The sequence below is a fragment of the Microtus ochrogaster genome, unplaced genomic scaffold (assembly GCF_000317375.1).
Source record: "Microtus ochrogaster isolate Prairie Vole_2 unplaced genomic scaffold, MicOch1.0 UNK12, whole genome shotgun sequence".
NCBI lineage: Eukaryota > Metazoa > Chordata > Mammalia > Rodentia > Cricetidae > Microtus > Microtus ochrogaster.
In genome coordinates, this window is record NW_004949110.1 from 772,758 (window position 1) to 792,726 (window position 19,969).

At 48.1% G+C, this 19,969-nt stretch overlaps 1 protein-coding gene across 2 annotated transcripts; it reads left to right on the forward strand.

Annotated features, from left to right (window-relative positions):
- Positions 1-307: 307 nt before the first annotated feature.
- On the forward strand, positions 308-19,081 carry Ctsh (cathepsin H). 2 transcript variants are annotated; one of them, XM_005366640.2, is made up of 12 exons: positions 319-461; positions 4,903-4,934; positions 5,748-5,853; positions 6,765-6,835; positions 7,196-7,300; positions 9,052-9,138; positions 9,900-9,955; positions 11,564-11,645; positions 12,464-12,532; positions 15,700-15,806; positions 17,788-17,913; positions 18,659-19,081. In XM_005366640.2, the coding sequence occupies exons 1-12, from the start codon at positions 377-379 to the stop codon at positions 18,732-18,734; spliced, it is 1,002 nt and encodes a 333-aa protein (XP_005366697.1). In that variant the 5' UTR covers positions 319-376; the 3' UTR covers positions 18,735-19,081. The 2 variants fall into 2 exon arrangements, with proteins under 2 accessions (XP_026644799.1, XP_005366697.1); XM_026788998.1 differs by lacking the exons at positions 12,464-12,532; positions 15,700-15,806; positions 17,788-17,913; positions 18,659-19,081 and adding an exon at positions 11,830-12,439 and having other exon boundaries at positions 308-461.
- The last annotated feature ends 888 nt before the right edge of the window (positions 19,082-19,969 follow it).

Sequence of the window (19,969 nt, forward strand, 5' to 3'; positions counted from 1 at the left end):
AAAAAAAAAAAAAGAAGAAAATGGCCAAGTAGGTACAGTGTGATAGCCTCAGAACAAACCCAGAAGTCTGTCGGGAGCAGTCGGGACAGCCCTCTTGTTCCTTTATTCCAAGTCCTGGGGAAGGCCAAGGAGCTATGGTTAACGAACTCCCCATAAAGATGGGGTTTCCGGGGATGAAGCATACACACTTGACGACGAGACCAGCCCTCACGCCCAGGCTCCTGCCCTTCCCTTCCAGGAAAAGATCAGGAGTGCAGAGGAGGGAGGGGGCGGGGAAGTAACCAGTGTCTCCAGGGCGGAGGCTGGCGTCGCCCCACCTCCCTCCCGCCGGCTGGGCTCCTAGGTCGCTCCACCGGGCAGGGCATTGAGCGCTGCGATGTGGGCCGCGCTGTCGCTGCTGTGCGCCGGGGCATGGCTGCTGAGTGCCCGGGCCACCGCCGAGCTGACCGTGAACGCCATAGGTACGTGGGAGAAAGCGGGGCTCAGGGCTCTGGGGGCACCGGAGGAAGAACAGGGAGCTGGGGTGGTTTTGGGGGACCCTGATCCGAGAGACAGGCCCGTGGGGGCCCAGAGTCTGTCTTGTCCAGGCCACGATACAGCAGCCCTCAGCTTTTTCTGCCCTCCAGCTGGGACAGCTGGGAACGCAGAACTTTTTTGCCCTGTCACAAGACATCCCAGTCTGTTCTGGCTCTTTCCGTGGACTTGGCCCCCAGGGATCTCCCTGCCTTGGTTGTTAGTCTGTGGCATGCTGGTGTATACTCCCTGCCCTGAGGAATACACTGTACCCACAGCAGTTTCAACCCTAGTGTGTGTGGTGTGCGGGGAGAGCTGGATCAGAAAAGTAGCCCTAACTTGGCAGATATTTTGGCTCTATACAGCGCTGGTCTCTGTAGCAACTCCTAAAGGCCCGCTTGTGGGACAAAAGCAGCCCCAAGTATCTTGTTCTAATAGATGTTTATTTATGGACAGTAAAGCTAGTAGTTAAATGAGTTTCAGGTGCAGCTGAACTTACACACACACACACACACACACACACACACACACACACACACACACACACACACGCCCTTCCTGCCAATCATTCAAGTGTAAAGAGTCCTTCAGTCAAAACCCTTGACTCAAGAGTAGGTGGGGGGCTATGGTTTCCTAGCCTGGCTGTTGGTCTTTCAGTAGAACATAAAAACTATACTTTCTTTTTGTTAGTGATTTTATTAGCATATATTAATCAAACAATGATGGGTTTCATTATTATGTTTTCATACATGTATTTAACATACTCTAATCACACTTCAGCATTCATTACCCTCTATTGTTCCCCTCCCACTTCCTTCTTCTTGCCAGCTTGTCCCTTTTCTTTTCTCTCTCTCTCTCTCCCACTTTAAATCTCTTTGTGACTCCATGGGTTTTATTAAGGTTATTTATAGAAACACAGACACCTTCTCAGATGCTACAGTAACTCTTAATAGCCTACGGTTGGGGCCTTGTGATTCCCCTCCACCCTTTTTTTGGTTCTCTTTGTTCTGTTTCTAACACACTACTAGCCAAGGATGAACTTGAACTCCTGACCTTCTTGCCTCTAACCCTCCCTCCCCCGCCCCCGCCAAGTACTCTATCCCCCAGCATGTGCCATGCCCTAGTCATCAAAACATTCCTTTTAGAGAGATAGCTCAGTCGGAAAAGCACTTGGTATTCAAGCCTGAGAACCAGAGTTCTGATCCCCGGAACTATGAAAAGCTACCCAGGCACGGCAGCCGCATGTAATGGCAGAGCGTGGAGCAATGATGGGGGACCCTGGGGTAAGCAGACTAGCTAGATTGCTGCGAGCTCCAGGCTCAGGCAAAGACACCTGCCTCAGTAAAGTGGAGAGGGATAGGGGACAACGTGACATCTCCGATCTTACACAGTGCACCCGTACACTGCACACACTCTGTACACACATACACATATAAAAAATTAACTAATTAATGAAATGAACAGTCATAGTAAGCTTAGGATGGATTTGAGGTTCCCCTAAGGTCATCTGTGTTCTCATCCACCAACCCTCTATGAGAAATTCTGGGGCTTTCTCTTCTCTTCGTTGGTTTGACAACCCCACAAGAGACACAGCCATCAACTTCTGCCTGTTGCAGAGCCTAGTCTGGGCTGGGGTTTGTCTTCTCTGAAGGCTTCAGGGACAGCAGGCCCTTAACCAGGGTTTGGAATTCCCTGAGCCTGGGGACCTGTCTTGAAGAACTATGTTTTTTCTTCCCGAGAGAAAAGGTCCTGGTTTAGCTGCCAGAGTGGGTCTGCTGCTTGTGGATTGAACTGTAAATGACACACAGCAGTGACCTTCACATTGCTGTGCTGGAGGGGTCCCTGGGGATCCCTGGGGCAATGTGGAGCTATTCCAAATGATCCAGACTCAGATGGTGTCAGAGAATCAGTCTAGACCCTTTAGTTCAAAACTGCCCATTGGACTAGGTGTGATGCTCGCCTGCCATCCCAGCACTCATAGAGCCAACCGCATGAAGATTGTGAGTTCAGGACTAGCCTGGGGTATATAGCCACCCATTGTCCTAATCACATATTCAAAAGATGTATTTCCACTCGAGTTTTACTTTGTTAGGTTTAATGATGACTTTTCATAGTCTAAAATAAGTTTGGAAAAATTAGGCAAGGTCTTCATAATAATTATGATTACTGCTCAGTCTAGAATAACTTTTTGAAGTTTAAGAAGCCTTGTTGTAGAAAATGATATAGGATGATTTAATATAAATGTTCTCCCTTAGGCTAAAATTCTGTGGGACAGAAAGATAGGAGTTCAAGGAGAAAAAAATATGTAATATTGAACTCTTTTGTTGTTGTTCTTGGGGATGGTATTTTGAGGTAGGGTCTTTTATGTAACCCAGGCTTCCCTTGAACTCCCCCAGATCCTTTTTCCTCAGCTTCCCAAGTGCTAGAATTAGCAAGCTTGTGCCTCCATGACCAGCAAGCTATCCAACACCGTGTTTGTATGGGAGGCAGTAAATACATGTATTATGTATGTTCTCATATGTAGACACACATGTGAACAGGTGTGTGTGGAAGCCCAAGGTTAATATCAGAAATCTTCCTTGATTGTTCTTTTACCTTATTCATTGAAGCAGAGTCTACCAATCAAATCAATTTGGCTAGTGTTACTGGACACACTCTGGGCATCTGCCCTCTGCCACCCCACACTGGAATTACAGGTTAATCACATGTATTTAATTACATGCACCACTGACATTTAGAAGGTTCTGGGCATCCAAACTCTAGTCCTCTTTCTTTCATGGTCAGTGCCTTAACTGCTCGGCCATCTCCCTAGCCCAGTGGTCTTATTTTCAAATGTCAATATACAATGCAAGTGGCTAGTGAGATGGTTCAAAGAGACAAGGTGCTTGCTACCAGGCCTAACACGTTGAGTTCAATTCCCAGAATCCACATGGTAGAAGGCAAGAACATGCTTCTGAACATTGTCCTCTGACCACTACAATCATACCATGGTATGATCATGTACACATATACACACACTGTAAAAAATATAAATAAAAATGTTAAACATTTACTGTACATTAGAATTCATTTTTGCAGCTATTTAAGTTTAAAATGGAAATTCTAAATCATGTGCAATAAAATATTACCAGCACCCCAAAAATTCTATTCCTAGGTAGACATGAAAAAAAAAAAACAAACAAACTCTATGCCAGGCAGTGGCGGTGCACACCTTTAAGCCCAACACTCAGAAGGCAGACACAGGTAGATCTCTGTAGTTTGAAGCCAGCCTGGTCTACAGAGTGAGTTCCAGGACATCCAGGACTCTTACACAGAGACACCCTGTCTTGAAAAACCAAAAACAGAAAAGAAACAAAAACAAAACAAAACCACATCTACTCATCCGTGATAGGGAACCAATGATAGATCAAAGTAAGAATGCCACCAAAGTCCAACTTGATAAACCAATAAATTTTACTGGGATTATTTCCTGCATTGTGCATGAAGGGGTAGTTAAAGAAATAGAAATAACTCAAAGACAGCTACATCACCTCAGGTCGCCCTCCCCGCAGCATGGGAGATCGCTCATGAAAGCTGGAAGCCTGTACCTTGGCTGATCTCTGCTTCTACAGACAGTTACCACCCAGCCTGGAGACCTGGGCTCTGTGGGATCCACATGGTAAAAGGAAAGAACCAACTCCCAAAAGCTGTCTTCTGATGAGCATGCGCGCACGCACACACACACACACACACACACACACACACTTGGTGGGTGATACAAGTATGAGGACCTGAGTTCTGATCCCTAGCACCCACACCGAAAAGCCGGGTGTCAGGGCACATACCTGTAGCCCCAGTGCTGGGAGGCAGAAACAGAAGGACCCCAGAGCTTTTGGGACAGCCAGTATAGCCAAATGACTGAGCTTTGGGTTGTTCCAAACACTCTGTCTCCAGAAGTAAAGTGGAGAGAGTTAGATAATGCTATCCAAAACCAACCTATGGCCTTCATACAGGCATATGGGTGCACACCTACCCCATATACCACATAGAAATAGCAGTTTCTTAAAATTTCTTGTGGTAAAAAAGCAGAAAGGGTTTGAGTTCCTTTTTGTACTCAAGCAATAGCTAACCCACATCAACCTCTTCTTTGATATTTTGCAAAGGAAATCAGCTGGATCTGGTGGCATACCTTTAATTCCAGCACTTTACGACAGAGGCAGGCAGATCTCCATGAGGCCTGCCAAGTCTACAGGGTGAGACCCTGCATCAAATAATAGTAATATAAAAAGTAAAAATTAATAAATAAATGAAATAAAATGTAAGTCAGTTCTTTAGTGCCCTACTTAGCTGTAGACTCAACATGATCACAAGGCACACATGGACCTAATTATTTTTCTTTTTTTTTCACAGAAAAGTTTCACTTTAAGTCATGGATGACACAGGTCAGTGGCCTACTTCTTCTTTTGAAGTTTCTCTTGTCACAAAGCTTCCTGTTTGCAAACTGAATTGTGTCAGATTTGAGACAAAAGAGAGGGATTTTCCAACCTTCTTCTGTCCTGGGTCTTTCCATGCTTCAAACTGACCAAGCTCCAGGCAGACCCACCATGAAATAAACTTCCAAATAGTAGTGCCCAGGGAGGAGCCTGGCAGAAGACTTTCATGCCTTTGCTTCATTGCTGGAATTTGTATTTGGAGCACTTTGTACAGTGGCTGCAGAATTTGTTGAGAACAGTAGCATATGCAGTTTTGAAAATGATAGGTTCTGCCATACACTTGGCTCAGCTATGAACCATGGTGTCCACAGGCCACCTGAGCTTGGCAGGTCTCCTCAACAGGGTCTCCTGAACTCTTAACAGATGTCCTGACAGTTGTGTGGTCTTATCATGGCCACAGTTCCCTGAACGTAAAGGATTGCTTTGTAACTTCCTGATATTGTCAGTAGAGAACAAGAACAGAGCCCCATCTAACTGATCTGTCCTGAGAGTGACAGAATGAAAATGCCCATGGGATGGGGATGCAGCTCAGTAGGTAGCATGCTTGCCTAGCATGCACTTCCCATGTGATCCAGGCATGGTGACATACGCCTGTAATCTCAGCACTTGGGAAGTGGACCATCTTGTCTAGGGACATTAGATCAGCCTACATACATACATGACACCGTGGAGGAATCTTGGGCAGGAGGGGATCTCTAGAAAGACTCCCTCTGGTAAGCTTCACCTGTTCTCATGACTTGTTGCTGCTGTGTTTTGTTTTAGCACCAGAAGACATACAGCTCGGTGGAGTACAACTACAGACTGCATACGTTTGCCAACAACTGGAGGAAGATACAAGCCCACAACCAGAGGAATCACACATTTAAAAGTACTGAGCCCCTTTCCCCCCAGGCCTCTGAGAGAAGGAGGGGTGGGAACATCTCAGCTCTGGAAAGAAAATAATTAGTGGCACCGGCTGGTGAAAGGGTCCTCTCAGGGCTATTGGGTGTAGAGAGCAGGGACTCAGACTCTGAGAATGTCCTTGCAAACCTCAGATAATAGCTCTGGAAAGGACATAAATTTAGACAGTACTGGCAACCCTCTGTGGAAGTTGTGAAGTCTACAAAAGATTCTAGAGGAGCTCTGCCCCTCCAACCCCCCACTTGCCCTATGAGGGTGCACTACGTACAACCTAGATCTGTTTAGGTTGCTGCGAGACCTCGACTCTCAGACTGTTCTGAGCCCATGAACAGTCTCTGGAGTCACCCAGTTTCTCTCCAGGTGAGGGTCACTAGAAACACATCTAGCATGGCCACTGCAGTTGCTGAGAAATGACAGCTCAGCTAAAGGGACTCTGAGCAGCAAGCATGAGCTGCCATTCCTGCATGGTGCTAGCAACTTACAGAGGACATGACAGTATGGAACTGGCTGGGTTGCAGTGAAGACTGGATGGGGGAGGGTGGGAAGACACTACACAGGTATGGCGGCTCTTTACCTGGGTGCTCATCAGTTTTACAGTGGGGATCTAAAACAGCAGATGCCTGGGCTGTACCTCAGATCGCTGCATCCACCAACTCTGGGTTGCCTCTGTCGGCCTGAGCAGCTCTGAGGCACAGTGTCAGTTGGCCTTGCTATTGAATCGTATGAAATATAGAATTTTACAGAAGCCAAGTTGTAGCAGCTCTAACTAGAACATGGGTAAACAAGGGCTCTTGCTTTTTTTGCTTGTTTCTTAATCAATTCACTGTGGCCTTTGTTTCATGTAGTTTTGCTTGGTTTGTTTTCCCTTCTCTTTTTCAGTGGGATTGAACCAGTTTTCAGACATGAGTTTTGCTGAAATAAAACGCAAATATCTCTGGTCAGAGCCTCAGGTTGGTGTAGTTCCTTGTTGGTAGAGATTTCTGTCCCGCCTGGTCCCGCAGCCGTTTAGTCCCAGAGAAATATGCAGAGGTCTACATTAACCATAAACTGGTTGGCTTATTAGCTTAGGCTTCTTATTAACTCTTACATCCTACATTAACCCATAATTCTTGTCTGTGTCAGCCACGTGGCTTAGTACCTTTAATCAGCGAGGCATTCTCATCTTGCCTCCTCTGTGTCTGGGTTATAACTGCAGACTGAGTCTTTCCTCTTCCCAGAATTCTTCTGTTCTGGTCACCCCACCTGTACTTCTTGCCTGGTCAGTCCACCTATACATCCTGCCTTGAAAATAATGTATTTGATTGTTTCAGAATTGTTCAGCCACCAAAAGTAACTACCTCCGTGGTACTGGCCCCTACCCCTCCTCCATGGACTGGCGGAAGAAAGGAAACTTTGTCTCAGCAGTGAAAAATCAGGTATGTATGGCAGTCCACACATGTTCCCGCCAAAACAGCTGTCCTACAGCGCGCTAGGATATGCAACTCAGACGCTCACAGCACCTTTGTGAGCTGCTTATCCTTACTTCTGCCTTTTCCCTTCGCCTCTCCCGTTCTCTCTTCTTCAAGGCTTTGGATGTCATTGCTTTAAGGTTTGGCAGCTCTGGAGGATGAAAATGGCCCTGCCTTCCTTCTCTGCACACTGGCCCAAATCCTCAGGACTTCCAGGTCTGTCCTGCTGAGTTGCTCAAAACACATTCCCTGAGCCCTCCGAGTCCAAAGACCAGGACCTTTTGTGCCCAGAAAGCATCTTTTCCTCCCTTCCCTCAGACCCTCCTCAGGGCACCAGGCTGCAGGTACTATCCTTGCTGGCTGCCTTTGGGGCATGGTTCTAAGTGGTTAGTGATGAGTAACCAAGCCCAGCATCTCTCATTTGCATGCCCTGGGCTTAGTGTGTGTGTGTGTGTGTGTGTGTGTGTGTGTGTGTGTGTGTGTGTAGAGGTGGTCTTTATTGTCAGAGAGCCCTCTGCAGGGCATAGGAGACTTGGTCAGGTGCCTGCCTTTCCCCCAGATTCTGGGAGCTTTAGTGCATTCTCTCTTCTAAAAACTAAACCCCATGTTCTGCTGTTCCCGCTGCACTCTGCTCCCTCCCCCTCAAAATGGCACCACAGCAGACTTCTCAAAGATGCTGACCTCACCATTCTAGGAATCCGAGGTTAAGGTTGCCTTCCTAGAAACTCCTGGCTTTCATGTGAAACTATCCACAAGAGTCATGTGGCACATGACTCTTTTTTATGAGAGTCATGTGGCACAAAAGGCACGTGGCACAGCCCCATGACTTCACAGGCTCAGCACAGCTAACTGGATGTGTAAACCGCATTCCGAGGGAGCAAAGCAAGCATCTGCCTCAGCAGAAATGTGAAGGGCAATAGTGAGCCAAACACAGTGTGCAGGCCCTGTAGAGTCTCATGGCGATTCAAAGCATGGAACCCTAACCCTACTCTCTGGGCAGGTGGGAAGCCTATGGTTCCGAGTTCTCCTGTTATTTGGACTCTAGGCCACCAGACAGGCCTGACCACCTGGGATAGGAACAAAGCCATTACTCAGGGGTGCATGTGATGTCTTACGGTGGCTACTCCATGGTGACAGACAGTGGTCATAGTACCCCACATTAGCTCTGAAAGCCCCCTTGAAATGAAGTAAGTGTACAGGGGGAGAAAGTGGATAGCTAGCTCAAGAACCAAGATAAACAGGAGGGAACTCAAAACCGGGTCTCTGCCACTCTCCTGCAATCCCTGCTGAGGCAGGAGGATCTCAGATTCAAGGGTAGTCTCAGCTACATGGTGAGTTTGGCCTTTGAGGAAGGAATTTAAGATACATTTAAAAAGTGGAATATGGAAGACGAAAACCGCAAAAAACAAAAACCCAGGTCCCTGTCCAAGTCAAGTGCCAGTTCTGCTTCCTCCCACGGGGCCTGCAGTGGCCTCCATTGTGATAAAGCGTTCTCTTTGACCCTTTACGCGTCCTTTTGATCAGATCTTCCTTCAGGAGTCTCGGTTGCTGCTTCCTAGAGGAAGGATGCCAGCCTGTGCAGGGCAGCGTGGACAGACCTGCCAATGGGGGCTTGGAAAGGGAAAAGGCATCCAGGGACCAAGGTTCTCACACTGGTGAATGGAGCTGTGTCATGAGGGCACATTCATTGACTCCCTCTGCCTATGTGTCCTCTCTAGGGGTCCTGTGGCAGCTGCTGGACCTTCTCCACCACAGGGGCCCTGGAGTCTGCTGTGGCTATCGCCACCGGGAAGATGCTGTCTTTGGTAAGATGTCAGCCATGGGCCATTTCCTACAGACCTGAACCTCCGGGCTCATTCACATTGTTAGCCAAAATTTCTATTTCTATTGGATCCCTAAATGTCCAATCCTGAGGACATTTAGCCTGGGAATCTCAACTGATGGGTTTCCCAGAAAGAATGAGAGTGAAGAAATTCCTCAAGGACTCCTTCCTGAGTGGATGTACCCACAGCCTCAGTTTTTCGGCCTACTACTTCACCAAGCTCTCTGGACAGTAGAAACTGCCTGCAAGACACCCCTTCGGGGAGCTGTGCCCCTTCCCATGCATGGAAGAGCTAGGGCCTACGTGTCTGTCAACTCACCCCCACGGGAAGGGGGACACTTGTGAAGGAACTGTCCCACTGTGTAGGGAAGAGGGAGAGTTGAGCAAGGCCATGAGAGCCTGGGTTGAGGAGTTAGGGAGCAGTGTCTCTAGCATACACTGTGAGATGCACAGTTTGTACTGTGTCCACCCCTACAGGACCTCATCACACCCTTTCAACTGCTTTGCAGCCAGGTCATTTTGAGCCCCTCCCAACATGTGCCAGCTGCAGGAGAGACACCCTGGGATATACAGAGATGGCCTTGTTCCCAGGGGGGACCTTACAGGGTCTTTGCCACACAACACCAATTAGACCACGAATGTGAAAGAGCTAGGGAGATCTGACACTTCACAGCGACACCTCCCTGGCCTCTCAGCCATCTCCTCCCTGGCCTCTCCTCACTGACTCTGTGCTTCTTGCTCTAGGCTGAGCAGCAGCTGGTGGACTGTGCCCAGAACTTCAACAATCATGGCTGCCAAGGGTATGTTCCAGAGGGGAGAGTCACCCCTTCTCCTCTCCCCCATTTGCTGTTGTCAGGGTCAGTGGCTGCTAGAATCATGAAATCCCATTCATCAGTAGAATTAAAGGGTCTCAGAGCTGGAAAGTTTAGGGCTGAACCCAGCCTCTTCCCAAGATGTCACCCAGCCCTGTCCTCAGCATGGACAGCCTCAATAGTCACTGAATCATCTGGACAAATGGCCAAAAGAATGGATAGGGGAGGGGCTGGAGAGATGGCTCAGAGATTAAGAGCATTGCCTGCTCTTCCAAAAGTCCTGAGTTCAATTCCCAGCAACCACATGGTGGCTCACAACCATCTGTAATGGGGTCTGGTGCCCTCTTCTGGCCTGCAGGCATACACACAGACAAAATATTGTATACATAATAAATAAATAGTATTTTTTAAAAAAAAGGATAGGGGAGCAAATATATCCCCCTCCAAAGCCCGGATTCACATGTGGAGAGCTGACTGGCCCTTAGACAAGGCACCTGAAGCACAAGCTGCCCAGCCCTTGAGAGCCTTATGAGATATGGAAATGTGCCCATGCATAATGCTGTGCAGGACCAACTTCTGGTCCATCCTCTGAATAAGTCACTAACTCCCGTTTTCACAGCGACATTAGCCCTCCTCTCTTTCCCCATGTGAGCTGATCTCTGAGTTTTGTGTGGTTATTCGGGTTTCTGTGCCTATAATATGCAGAAAGTCCCTTAGGACTCTATGTCCCCTAGGACATACTCTTAGCCTTGACTTTCCGGTCAGGCCAAGCCTTGCCCTCACTGCTTCTCTGTGGGACATCCCATGCACCATCTTCTACTCTGACAGCAGTGACTAGCAGGGTCCACATAGCCCCAGGGACTCAGGGCTGATGCGACAGCCTGCCCAGGATCCACAGCGGGCTTAGTTGCCCCTCATTTTTCATCTCTCTGTACAACTTCACACTGCCTACGGCAAAAGGCTGCCTTCTGGACACACTGGAGTCCCACTGCCTTGTGAAGTCTGTTTGCTTTGGTTCATGACATCACATCCATTTTCCATTCAAGTACCGATGCCCACCATATCCCCCTGTGAATCCAACAGGCAGCGGACCACACAGAGGCGATATTCCTCAGAGTTGAGTAAGCCATGCACAAGCGTGGCATAGGTCAGGTGGTAACATGGATCCTAGGGAGAAGAGCAAGGACTGGACGGAGTGGGGTCTGCCGAGAGAATTTGTTCAATTTTTGTTTGTTTTATGGGAGGTAGGAAGATGGGAAGGATTTACGTTTAGAATCTTTAAAGTCCGAATTGCGATTGTGGCCTGGGCATGGTGTCCCACTTTTCTGAGCTCTATCTGGGGCTACCATGAGGGCTCAGGCAGAGTGTCTGTGGACACAGTCCATAGGTATGCCTGCTGTAGATGGCACTGTGGTGACAGTGACTCCTTCAGCCCTCTGAGGCTGCCTGTGTCTCCTGACAGGCACAGAGGGGCACTTGTGGCTTGTGCAGTTTCCATTGCCTGAGACCAGGGAGAGTACTGGAGACCTCCCAGGCCTCTGCCACTGAAATGTGCCCCACCACGACCCCAGGCTTACTCATGTGTCCTTCTTGCAGAGGTCTACCCAGCCAGGCCTTCGAGTACATCCTGTACAACAAGGGCATCATGGGAGAAGACACCTACCCTTACAGAGGCAGGGTAACTGTGGGGGGCCTCCGCTGTGTCCCCTCTCATCTCCATTTCACCCTTATCCCCCTCCACCCTGCTGCCATTCAAATCTGGCCTCCTCATGGTGTTGCTTGTGCCCACTGCTCTTACCAAGGGCCTCTTTTCACTCCTGCCTCTGTAACACCGTCTGTCTTTCCTGAATGCCCCTCTCCAGGACCCTCCCACCTCAACTCAGCTTGCCTTGTTCCTTCCTGACTCCGTTGGTTCGCCGCGAGTCACCACCCCATCCAGAGTTTGGTCTCCCTTCTTCAGGAAACACCTAGCTGGCCTCACCCTGGGGCTCTCTGAGCAGCTCAGCCTATGTACCTACCTTGGTCAAAGCACAATGGAGGCTCCTGGGATCTCTCTCCCCACAGGCCAGTCTTTTCCATCATTGTACCCACAATTCCGAGGTCCCGGAAACCAAGTCCCCTCCCCCCATTTCTGACAATTACTTAATCTCTGCCCGCCTCCGGTTGGCCCTGTTCCCTGGACTGTCCCTCTAACCCTGCTACAGAGGTTCCAGAGTGGCTTCTCTTTCTCAGTTTCCTCGGCTGGCTCAGGTTCTTCCTTGGGCTCTGACCAAGCACTGTGTGTCCCAGACAGCACAGAACTGTCTCCTGCCCCTGGGTTCTAAATACCTTGAGGGCAAAAATGCCTCTGAGCCTCTCTGGAGCGCTACTGTCAGCAAGGCCCTCGTGCGTGCAGGCTGCTTAGAAAACGCTATCAATCTTCCCAGGAGGGTGGCACCTCAGCCTCGGGCAAAGCATCTCTAATCTATATTCGCTTCCCTGTGCTGCCCTGAACAGGATGGTCACTGCAAGTTCAACCCCCAAAAGGCCATCGCATTTGTCAAGGATGTCGCCAACATCACACTCGTGAGTACTGGGTCCATCTCTAGCTAGGGAATGTGCTCTGATATGGAGGCCACAGAGCGGGTCATCATTGTAGTCCGTCACTGAGGAGTCTGGGTTACCTCTGACTCCTGCTCACCATGAAGACTGTGTGATGGAGGATAGGAAGGGAATCATGGACTGACAGAGGATGCCCTGCATTCTGAAGTACAAGCCCATATGAGGCTTTGTGCTTGGTTTTCTTGTCTTGTCTTAAATGCAAGTGGTAATCTCCACTGTCTCACCAGAGGATGGAGCATGCAGGTCAGCATGTGAGATGAGGAGCCTAGGCTTCTCAGTAAGGTCAGGGTAAGTTTTGCTGTAGTCATGGTTATCCCCAAGACTGAAGGACATAGTATGACTCGTTCCTGTCACCTGTTTGTGGTTTAAGTGGGGCTGGGTGTATCCTGTGTTGTTGGTCCCACATCAGCATCCAGGCTGAGGGCAGGAGAGTGATAAATCGTACCCCTAACGAATTATGTCACACCTTGAGTACTTGGAGAAACACATTCCGTTTTCCTGGTAAGGCACTAGTAGAGGCCTGCTCACCCCAGCTAGGGTACCAACAACGGACCAAAGTATTCACACTGCACTCATGGGTAGCTCGGTGAACCCATGAGTTTGTTGGGCTTACGTACAGGAACATGAGTGACCTCAAAGCAGCTGTATCACCAAAATGGTCCACCCTAGAGAAGATGACGACTTCCCATCGCGGCACAGAGTTATAAACATGCCATTTCTTGTGTACACTAGAACCTGCAGGGACCACAGGAAGCTGGGACAGAATTTTATATAGCTTTGACAGGGGCTCAGGAGGGAGGAACAAGCTGGAACCCCCGGGGAGGGTCTAAGGACTCTCCCTCCCTTCCCCCCTAACAAGAGAACATCAGCAAGTCTTGCTGGGACTAATCAGGGACAGTAGTGGCTGTTAGACCTGAAGGACAGCATTCCCCAGCACCCAGTGCCACCTGCTTTTCTAAGGGAGCATGTGAGCAGTAACAGCTGCCCCCATGAGTCTGGGAGGACTGTGTAGGATGCAAGGAACCTCTGTGATGTGTGCAGGTGAGGGGGCGTGTACTCATAAACAGATTCAGGACACAAGCATGTAGTTTATGTAATGACAGCAGCTGCCATCTAATTGAAAGGCGTGCCAAGCTCTCCATAGTAATAACAGTCTGGAGTGATCAGAGGCACTGTAGAGCCACCTGGCAGGCATTATCTCGAAATGACTGGTTATTACCTTCACTTGACAGATGAGAAAACTAAGTCTCAGAGGAGCTAAATAATGCACCCAGGAGCTAGGAAGTGAGGCTGGATTGGAACTGAGAAATGTCATTCCAGAATTGAGGCTCATCACTCCAGCAACACAGCCCACACTTTGTATTGTTATCGTCTCCTGAAAAGAACCTAGTTTTAACACACCCACCAAGACTGGCCCTCTGGGCCACTGTATTCCACTGTGAAGTGAACAAGGCACCCAAAGGTTAACTTTTGCCTACTTCCCAGGTTGAATCTTGTCAGAGCCCACTCAGACAGGACAAGGAACAGCTGTAGAAACAGCATCAGGCACAGAGGTTCTGGCCCTTATGTGGGCCGGCCTCTGTGATATCCTAGGCTCCCAAGACTTCTGACCATACTCAGAAGGAACCCCTTGCCTGAGGGAAGACACACTGAGATGCTATCTCCTCCTGTCCTTTACTTCCCTTCTCCAAGCTCTGGTCTTCACTCACTGAACCTCCCCACTCCCGAGCATCTCATCATTGTAACTCCCTTTCAGTTTTCCCCAGTTGGGCATTTTAAACACCTGAGGGGAGGAACCACCCACCCTGCCTGGGAGGGAGGCTCCTGAAGTATACCAGATGCTTCTGGCTGCTGCTCTCACACCACCTCCAAGAAGCTATTCATGACATCCTTCTGCCTGCCGTCCCCCACAGAAGTGCCAGGTCCCACTTAGAAGGACCCACAGCCTTGGCTGGTCTTGTTGCCATCATGGTATAAGTCTTTACTTATTTGTGGATTTGTACTCTCTGTGCTCCACCACTGAAGTTCCCTAGATTGTCTTCCTCCTGGATGTGGAGGCCTCTGCATCCTTCACAGTCCCTGGCTCCAGTGGTCAGCCGTGACTGAGACAATGAATGGCGGAGCTGTGTGGAAAGACGTGAGGGAGACAAACGGGAGATTCCCAGACACTCAGAAAGTGAAGGCAAAGGCTGAAGCCACAGGGGAGCTAGTTCAGTTTGGGAGGAGGAACTGTATGCCAGATACAAACTGAAATAGGCCAGAGGTGTGGCTTACTCGTAGAGCACTTGTTCAGCACATGCAAGATTTGATCCTTGGGTTTGATGCCCAACACAACAACAGAGCCCGGGCATGATGACAAATAACATATAACATAGGACGCTTGCCTAACAAGTTCAAGAGCCTAGGTTCCATCTCCATCACTGCATATTTATTGATTGTTTTTTGGAGACAGTCTTTCTGTTATGCACCTCTGGCTGTCCTGGAACTCAATATATAGAGCAAGGTGGCCTTGAGCTCACAAATCTACCTGCCTCTGCCTACCAAGTGCTAATTTATCAGAGCTAGGCATGGTAGTACTAGTCTGTAATTCCAGCACTTGGGAGGTGGAGGCAGGAAGATGGGGTGCTGTGGAAACTCCTTCGCCAATAGCCTTTAAGATAGCAGCCCACTTGGGTGTGGTCTCTTATACTATAAATGCAGCCATAAAGCTTGTGCACTCTCTCTCCCCTTGCTGCTGGACTCAGTTCCTGTTCCCCATTTGTGCAGAGGACTGTGATCTGTGAGTCTACCCCTAAATAAATAACCCTTTATTATAATCTATTCTGAGCTAGTGTGGGATTACTTTATAGCGTCCATTTCAAATGAGGAATCCTAGGTTATCCTCAGTTACAAAGGCCAGCCTGGACTCCATAAGACCCTGAATCAAAAGTGAATGAAAATCAAGCCAAAGGCTGCTGGCACCCTGCATAAGAAAGTGGGTCTGTGTCACTGCTGAGTGCCAGGGGCTTTGGTTCCCATGGTCACCTGCACGTCTCTAGAACTCTAGCCCCTACCTTGAGGCAACAGGCCATAAGTATGGTAGGGCAGTGGCAGAGACCATGCAGGTCTGTCAACCCTCTGTTTGTCCACAGAATGATGAGAAGGCAATGGTGGAAGCTGTGGCACTACACAACCCTGTGAGCTTTGCCTTTGAGGTGACTGAAGATTTTATGCTGTATCGAAAGGGCATTTACTCCAGGTAAGCTGGGGACCTGGCAATCAGAAGGGACAGTGCGTAGGATTGTGTGGGCCTCCTCAAACCCAGCACGTGGCTTCCAGCTCACCCTAGACTCTTAATTAGATTGTATTCATAAGACTTAGGATATGTTCTCTCCATTAGTCTTCTTGTTGCTCTGAGTGTCAGGGATCAAGTCTCTACCCCAGAAGAAAAAAAAAAGGTCACAAAGAATGCCACAGGCCAAGCTGTTGTGGCTAAGTCGTGACTAAGGCCAAAATCCATGCCCAGAGCTCTGTAGTCATCTACAGAGGGCTGAATCCAGTCAAGAAAACTAAGGTTCAAAAACATAGTCAAATATTTGGAGATAGGGTTGGAGATGTAACCATTTGGTGAGTGCTTGCCTTGAATGCACACACCCTGGGTTCGGTCTCTAGCACCACATAGATGGTACACACCTATGATTCCAGCACTAAGAAGGTGAAGGCTCAGGTGGAATATGGGAAAGGAAAATGAACTGTTCTCAAACACCAGAGTCCTTAGCACGCAGGGCCCTGTGGACAGTAGGCAATCACTCTATTGCTGAGCTATACCATGCTCCACTCAGCACGTCTACCATGGGATTTCTTGTGCCCACACCTCTTAGTCTGCCAATTTGGTGCCAGGAATGAGCTCAATCAACAAGGAGTTAGTCCCTCGAGTCGCTCCCTGCTCTCTGGGCTCCTTCATGAACAGAAGAACCTCCTACACCACTGTCTCTTCTCATTTTACTCGATTCCCTCAATCCAGCCATGTGGAAGAACTTAAGAGTTTCATGTATATCCCCTGCTCCTCGAGGAAGCTTCTTTACTTCCCATCCCCCTGGGTTAGATACCACTCCTTGGGGGTCCTCTCCCCTATCTCACTGACCCATCCCTCAGACCATTGCGGGGCAGCCTCTTTCCCAACTGCCCCCTGCCAAATAAAGCTTTCTAAGGGCAAAGTGGGTCCTGCTGCCTGTAGGCCAGCACCTTGCCCTGTACCTGACACAATGGTCACTTAATTTCCATATGCCTTTGGATCTTTTGCTTGTTTTGTTTTGGTTTGGTTTTTTTAAGACAGGGTTTGGCTGGCCTCAAACTCACAGAGCTCTGTTGGCAGAGACTGTTCATTCGTTTCCCAGCCACCCAGACCTGAAATAATCACACAGAAACTCATATTAATTAAAACACTGCTTGGCCTATTAGCTTATGCATATTTTTAGCTAATTCTTATATCTTAAATTAACCCTATCTCTATTAATCCGTGCATCATCACAAGGTCATGGCCTAGCAGCATGTTTCCACCAGGTTCCTACTGGCTTCCTTTTCCTTTGGTGGCTACATGGCATCTCCTTGACTCCACCTACTCTCTCTTTAAATCTCTGGATTTTTTTTGCCTGGCTTTACTCTGTTAAGCCATTGGGCAAAAGCAGCTTCTTTATTAACCAATTGCAATAAAACATGATCACAGCATACAGAAGAGAATCCCACATCAGAGATCCACTTGCCTCTGCCTCCCTAGTGCTGGGATAAAAGACTTATGTCTTTTTTCCATGTCCATTGAATCAATACATGGCCACTGTAGCTTGTCTTCTTGAAATCATGGAATGTCTCATGGAAGCTAAATGGCAAGCCAACATATTTGTCATAAGCACAAGTTAGTTTTTAGAAGGAATGCAGCGGGTTGAATTCTAGCTGAGCACTGTTGCTTGCAGAAGTGCAGCAGGAGGCTACTCTTCTTGTTGGGAGTCAGAGGTGTCCACTGTGCAGTGTGGCCAGTCCTATGTGGAGACTACCAGTGCTTAGAACTGAAGAAACTCATTCTCTCCCATCATGGTTGAACCATACTTGATTGACAACCAACATACCACCCTCTGTCCAATGGGAAGCATCTCTCTACATCACTAGAGAGCCCTTGTTTGTGACAGTTCTGGCCTTTACCCTTCCTACACTACAAACCATTGTAAATTCATTTCTATTTCTAGCACTACCTGTCATCAAACTCCAGATAAGGTCAACCATGCAGTCCTGGCTGTTGGCTATGGAGAGCAGGATGGAGTACCCTACTGGATCGTGAAAAACTCTTGGGGTACCCAGTGGGGAGATAAAGGGTAAGTAGGTCCCACTGCTGGGACACATGTGGCTCAGGTCTAGAGGCACCCCGAGTGTAAGGCACACCATCTAAAAGTTACAGCTTCTAAGGAGTTGGACAGCAAGCCCTAGCCAGGCCAGGGAAAGAAGAACCTGAAAATGGAACTTCACAGCAAGACCCTGTTAGCAAGACCCCTCATAGGATCCTAGGTCCCAGCAAGTTTTCTGCAGGTGACAGGAGATCAGTTGGTTTAATGGGGTCTATAACTGAAGGCTGGAAACAGCCAGACCTCAGCATTTTGCTTGGACAAAACCAACCTCTGGAGGGGTTTGAGAAATGAAAGCAATGAATTTGCTACAATAAGTGACAGCCCCTTCTTTGAATCAGGACTAATGGAGAGACAGACAGACAGATATACACACACACACACACACACACACACACACACACACACACACACAAAGGAGAGTTTTATTTATACTCTCTGGTATAGATATACTGGTAGGATGCTATGTGAGGACCTAGACAGAGGGAAGAAGGGAGCCTCCATCAATTCTGGGAAGTAGAATATTCAAGGAGAAAAAGAAAGAAATTAGTTACAAAGTGAGGCCAGTCATTTCCTGCTGATAAAATAAGGCCATGGTAGTTGTTCTATGAATAAATTCAGAGGGCAAAATCCCTGGAGTCATGTGCAGCAGAACATTCTAGAAAGCTGTGTAGTATGGATGCCACTAGTCAGGCCTCAATCCTTTCTCTCTGCCCAGGTACTTTCTCATTGAGCGTGGGAAGAACATGTGTGGCCTGGCTGCCTGTGCCTCCTACCCCATCCCTCAGGTATAAGCCAACGCTGCAAAGGCAACTGGTTGGCAGACAAAGTGAGGAGCCAGCCAGCCCTTCAATGGACATCCTTCCCAGGAGGAAGTTGTGGGGAATCCACCCAGGGGCCCCCTCAGTCCTGCACTGAACCCAGAAGCCTAAAACTTTTAAGTGAGAAAGAAGAACTTCACCAGCAACCAGTCCACCCATGTGGCAGCCATCACCGGCCATGTGCCTTAAATGTGGTTTTGAACTGACTCAAACCCACATGGACTAGAATCTTCTCTTTCCAGCTTTCTTCATGTAGAGAGAGCTTCAGTGACGATCTTGTCTATGTTGTGTATTCAATAAAGACACAGTGAACACTGGGATGGGCCTGGACATTCTGTTCCATCTCCTGGGAGGGGAAGGAATCACTGGTTGAGTGTGGTGGGAGTGCAGAACTCTGATCTAAATCTAGGTGGGACCTTTGTTTGAGGTAGAAACACAATAACCTTGAAGGAATAGAGGTGAGTTCCAACTCTCCGACCTTTGGTCCAAGTGGAAATAGGATCACATTTTTGGGCCTCCACAATTCCTCCCATTTTATTAACTTTTTAAAAAGCCTGTGCTTCTGCAACAGAACAGATTATTTCATCTGCCTTAGGTGAACACTTTTTCATTTCTCAGAATTTCCTGTCCTCAGAATATGCATTCCAACTACGCAAGTCCACGTCTTCGGCACCTGCGGGGAGGGGAAGGCTCAAACCTGTCACTAACTGCCAACCTCTGTAATCAAAGGGTTATGTGAGAAATTACCTCTGTGCTCTGTATCTCTGAGCCAAGCTTTTGTCAAGAGAGTTCATCAGCGATTAGCTAATGGTAAGCAAGCAGCCAACACTTAGTGCTATGCACACCTCTATGGCTATACTATCTCCTAATTAAAGCAGTGAAGGAGCACCAGGGTGGGGAATGACCACTTTGAATTGGTCTGGAGGGTTTCTTAACAGTATTCAGCTGTATCAAAACCTAAATTTGTCTTATCAAACATGTTAAATTCAAGAATTCATTGGCAATGTCAAACTTTTCTGAGACAAGTTCTAAACTGTTTCTAATCATTAACATCTTATAGTGAACTAAAGCATTAGCAGGTCAAAACCATAACTCAATTTGTCAAATCACAATTCTCTTAAAATCCATTCTAACCCAAAGACAGGAAAATGTTTTTTGTAATGAGTGAGAGTCCAAATGCAATGCTGCTTTTAAGCAATTGTCCCAGT

Bases quoted from the DNA above. Each gene is read 5' to 3' on its own strand.
- Ctsh (XM_005366640.2), top strand. From the start codon at position 377: ATGTGGGCCGCGCTGTCGCTGCTGTGCGCCGGGGCATGGCTGCTGAGT. The intron at 9,139-9,899 runs GTAAGATGTCAG...TTCTTGCTCTAG, and splicing joins CCGGGAAGATGCTGTCTTTG to GCTGAGCAGCAGCTGGTGGA. The intron at 9,956-11,563 runs GTATGTTCCAGA...TCCTTCTTGCAG, and splicing joins AACAATCATGGCTGCCAAGG to AGGTCTACCCAGCCAGGCCT.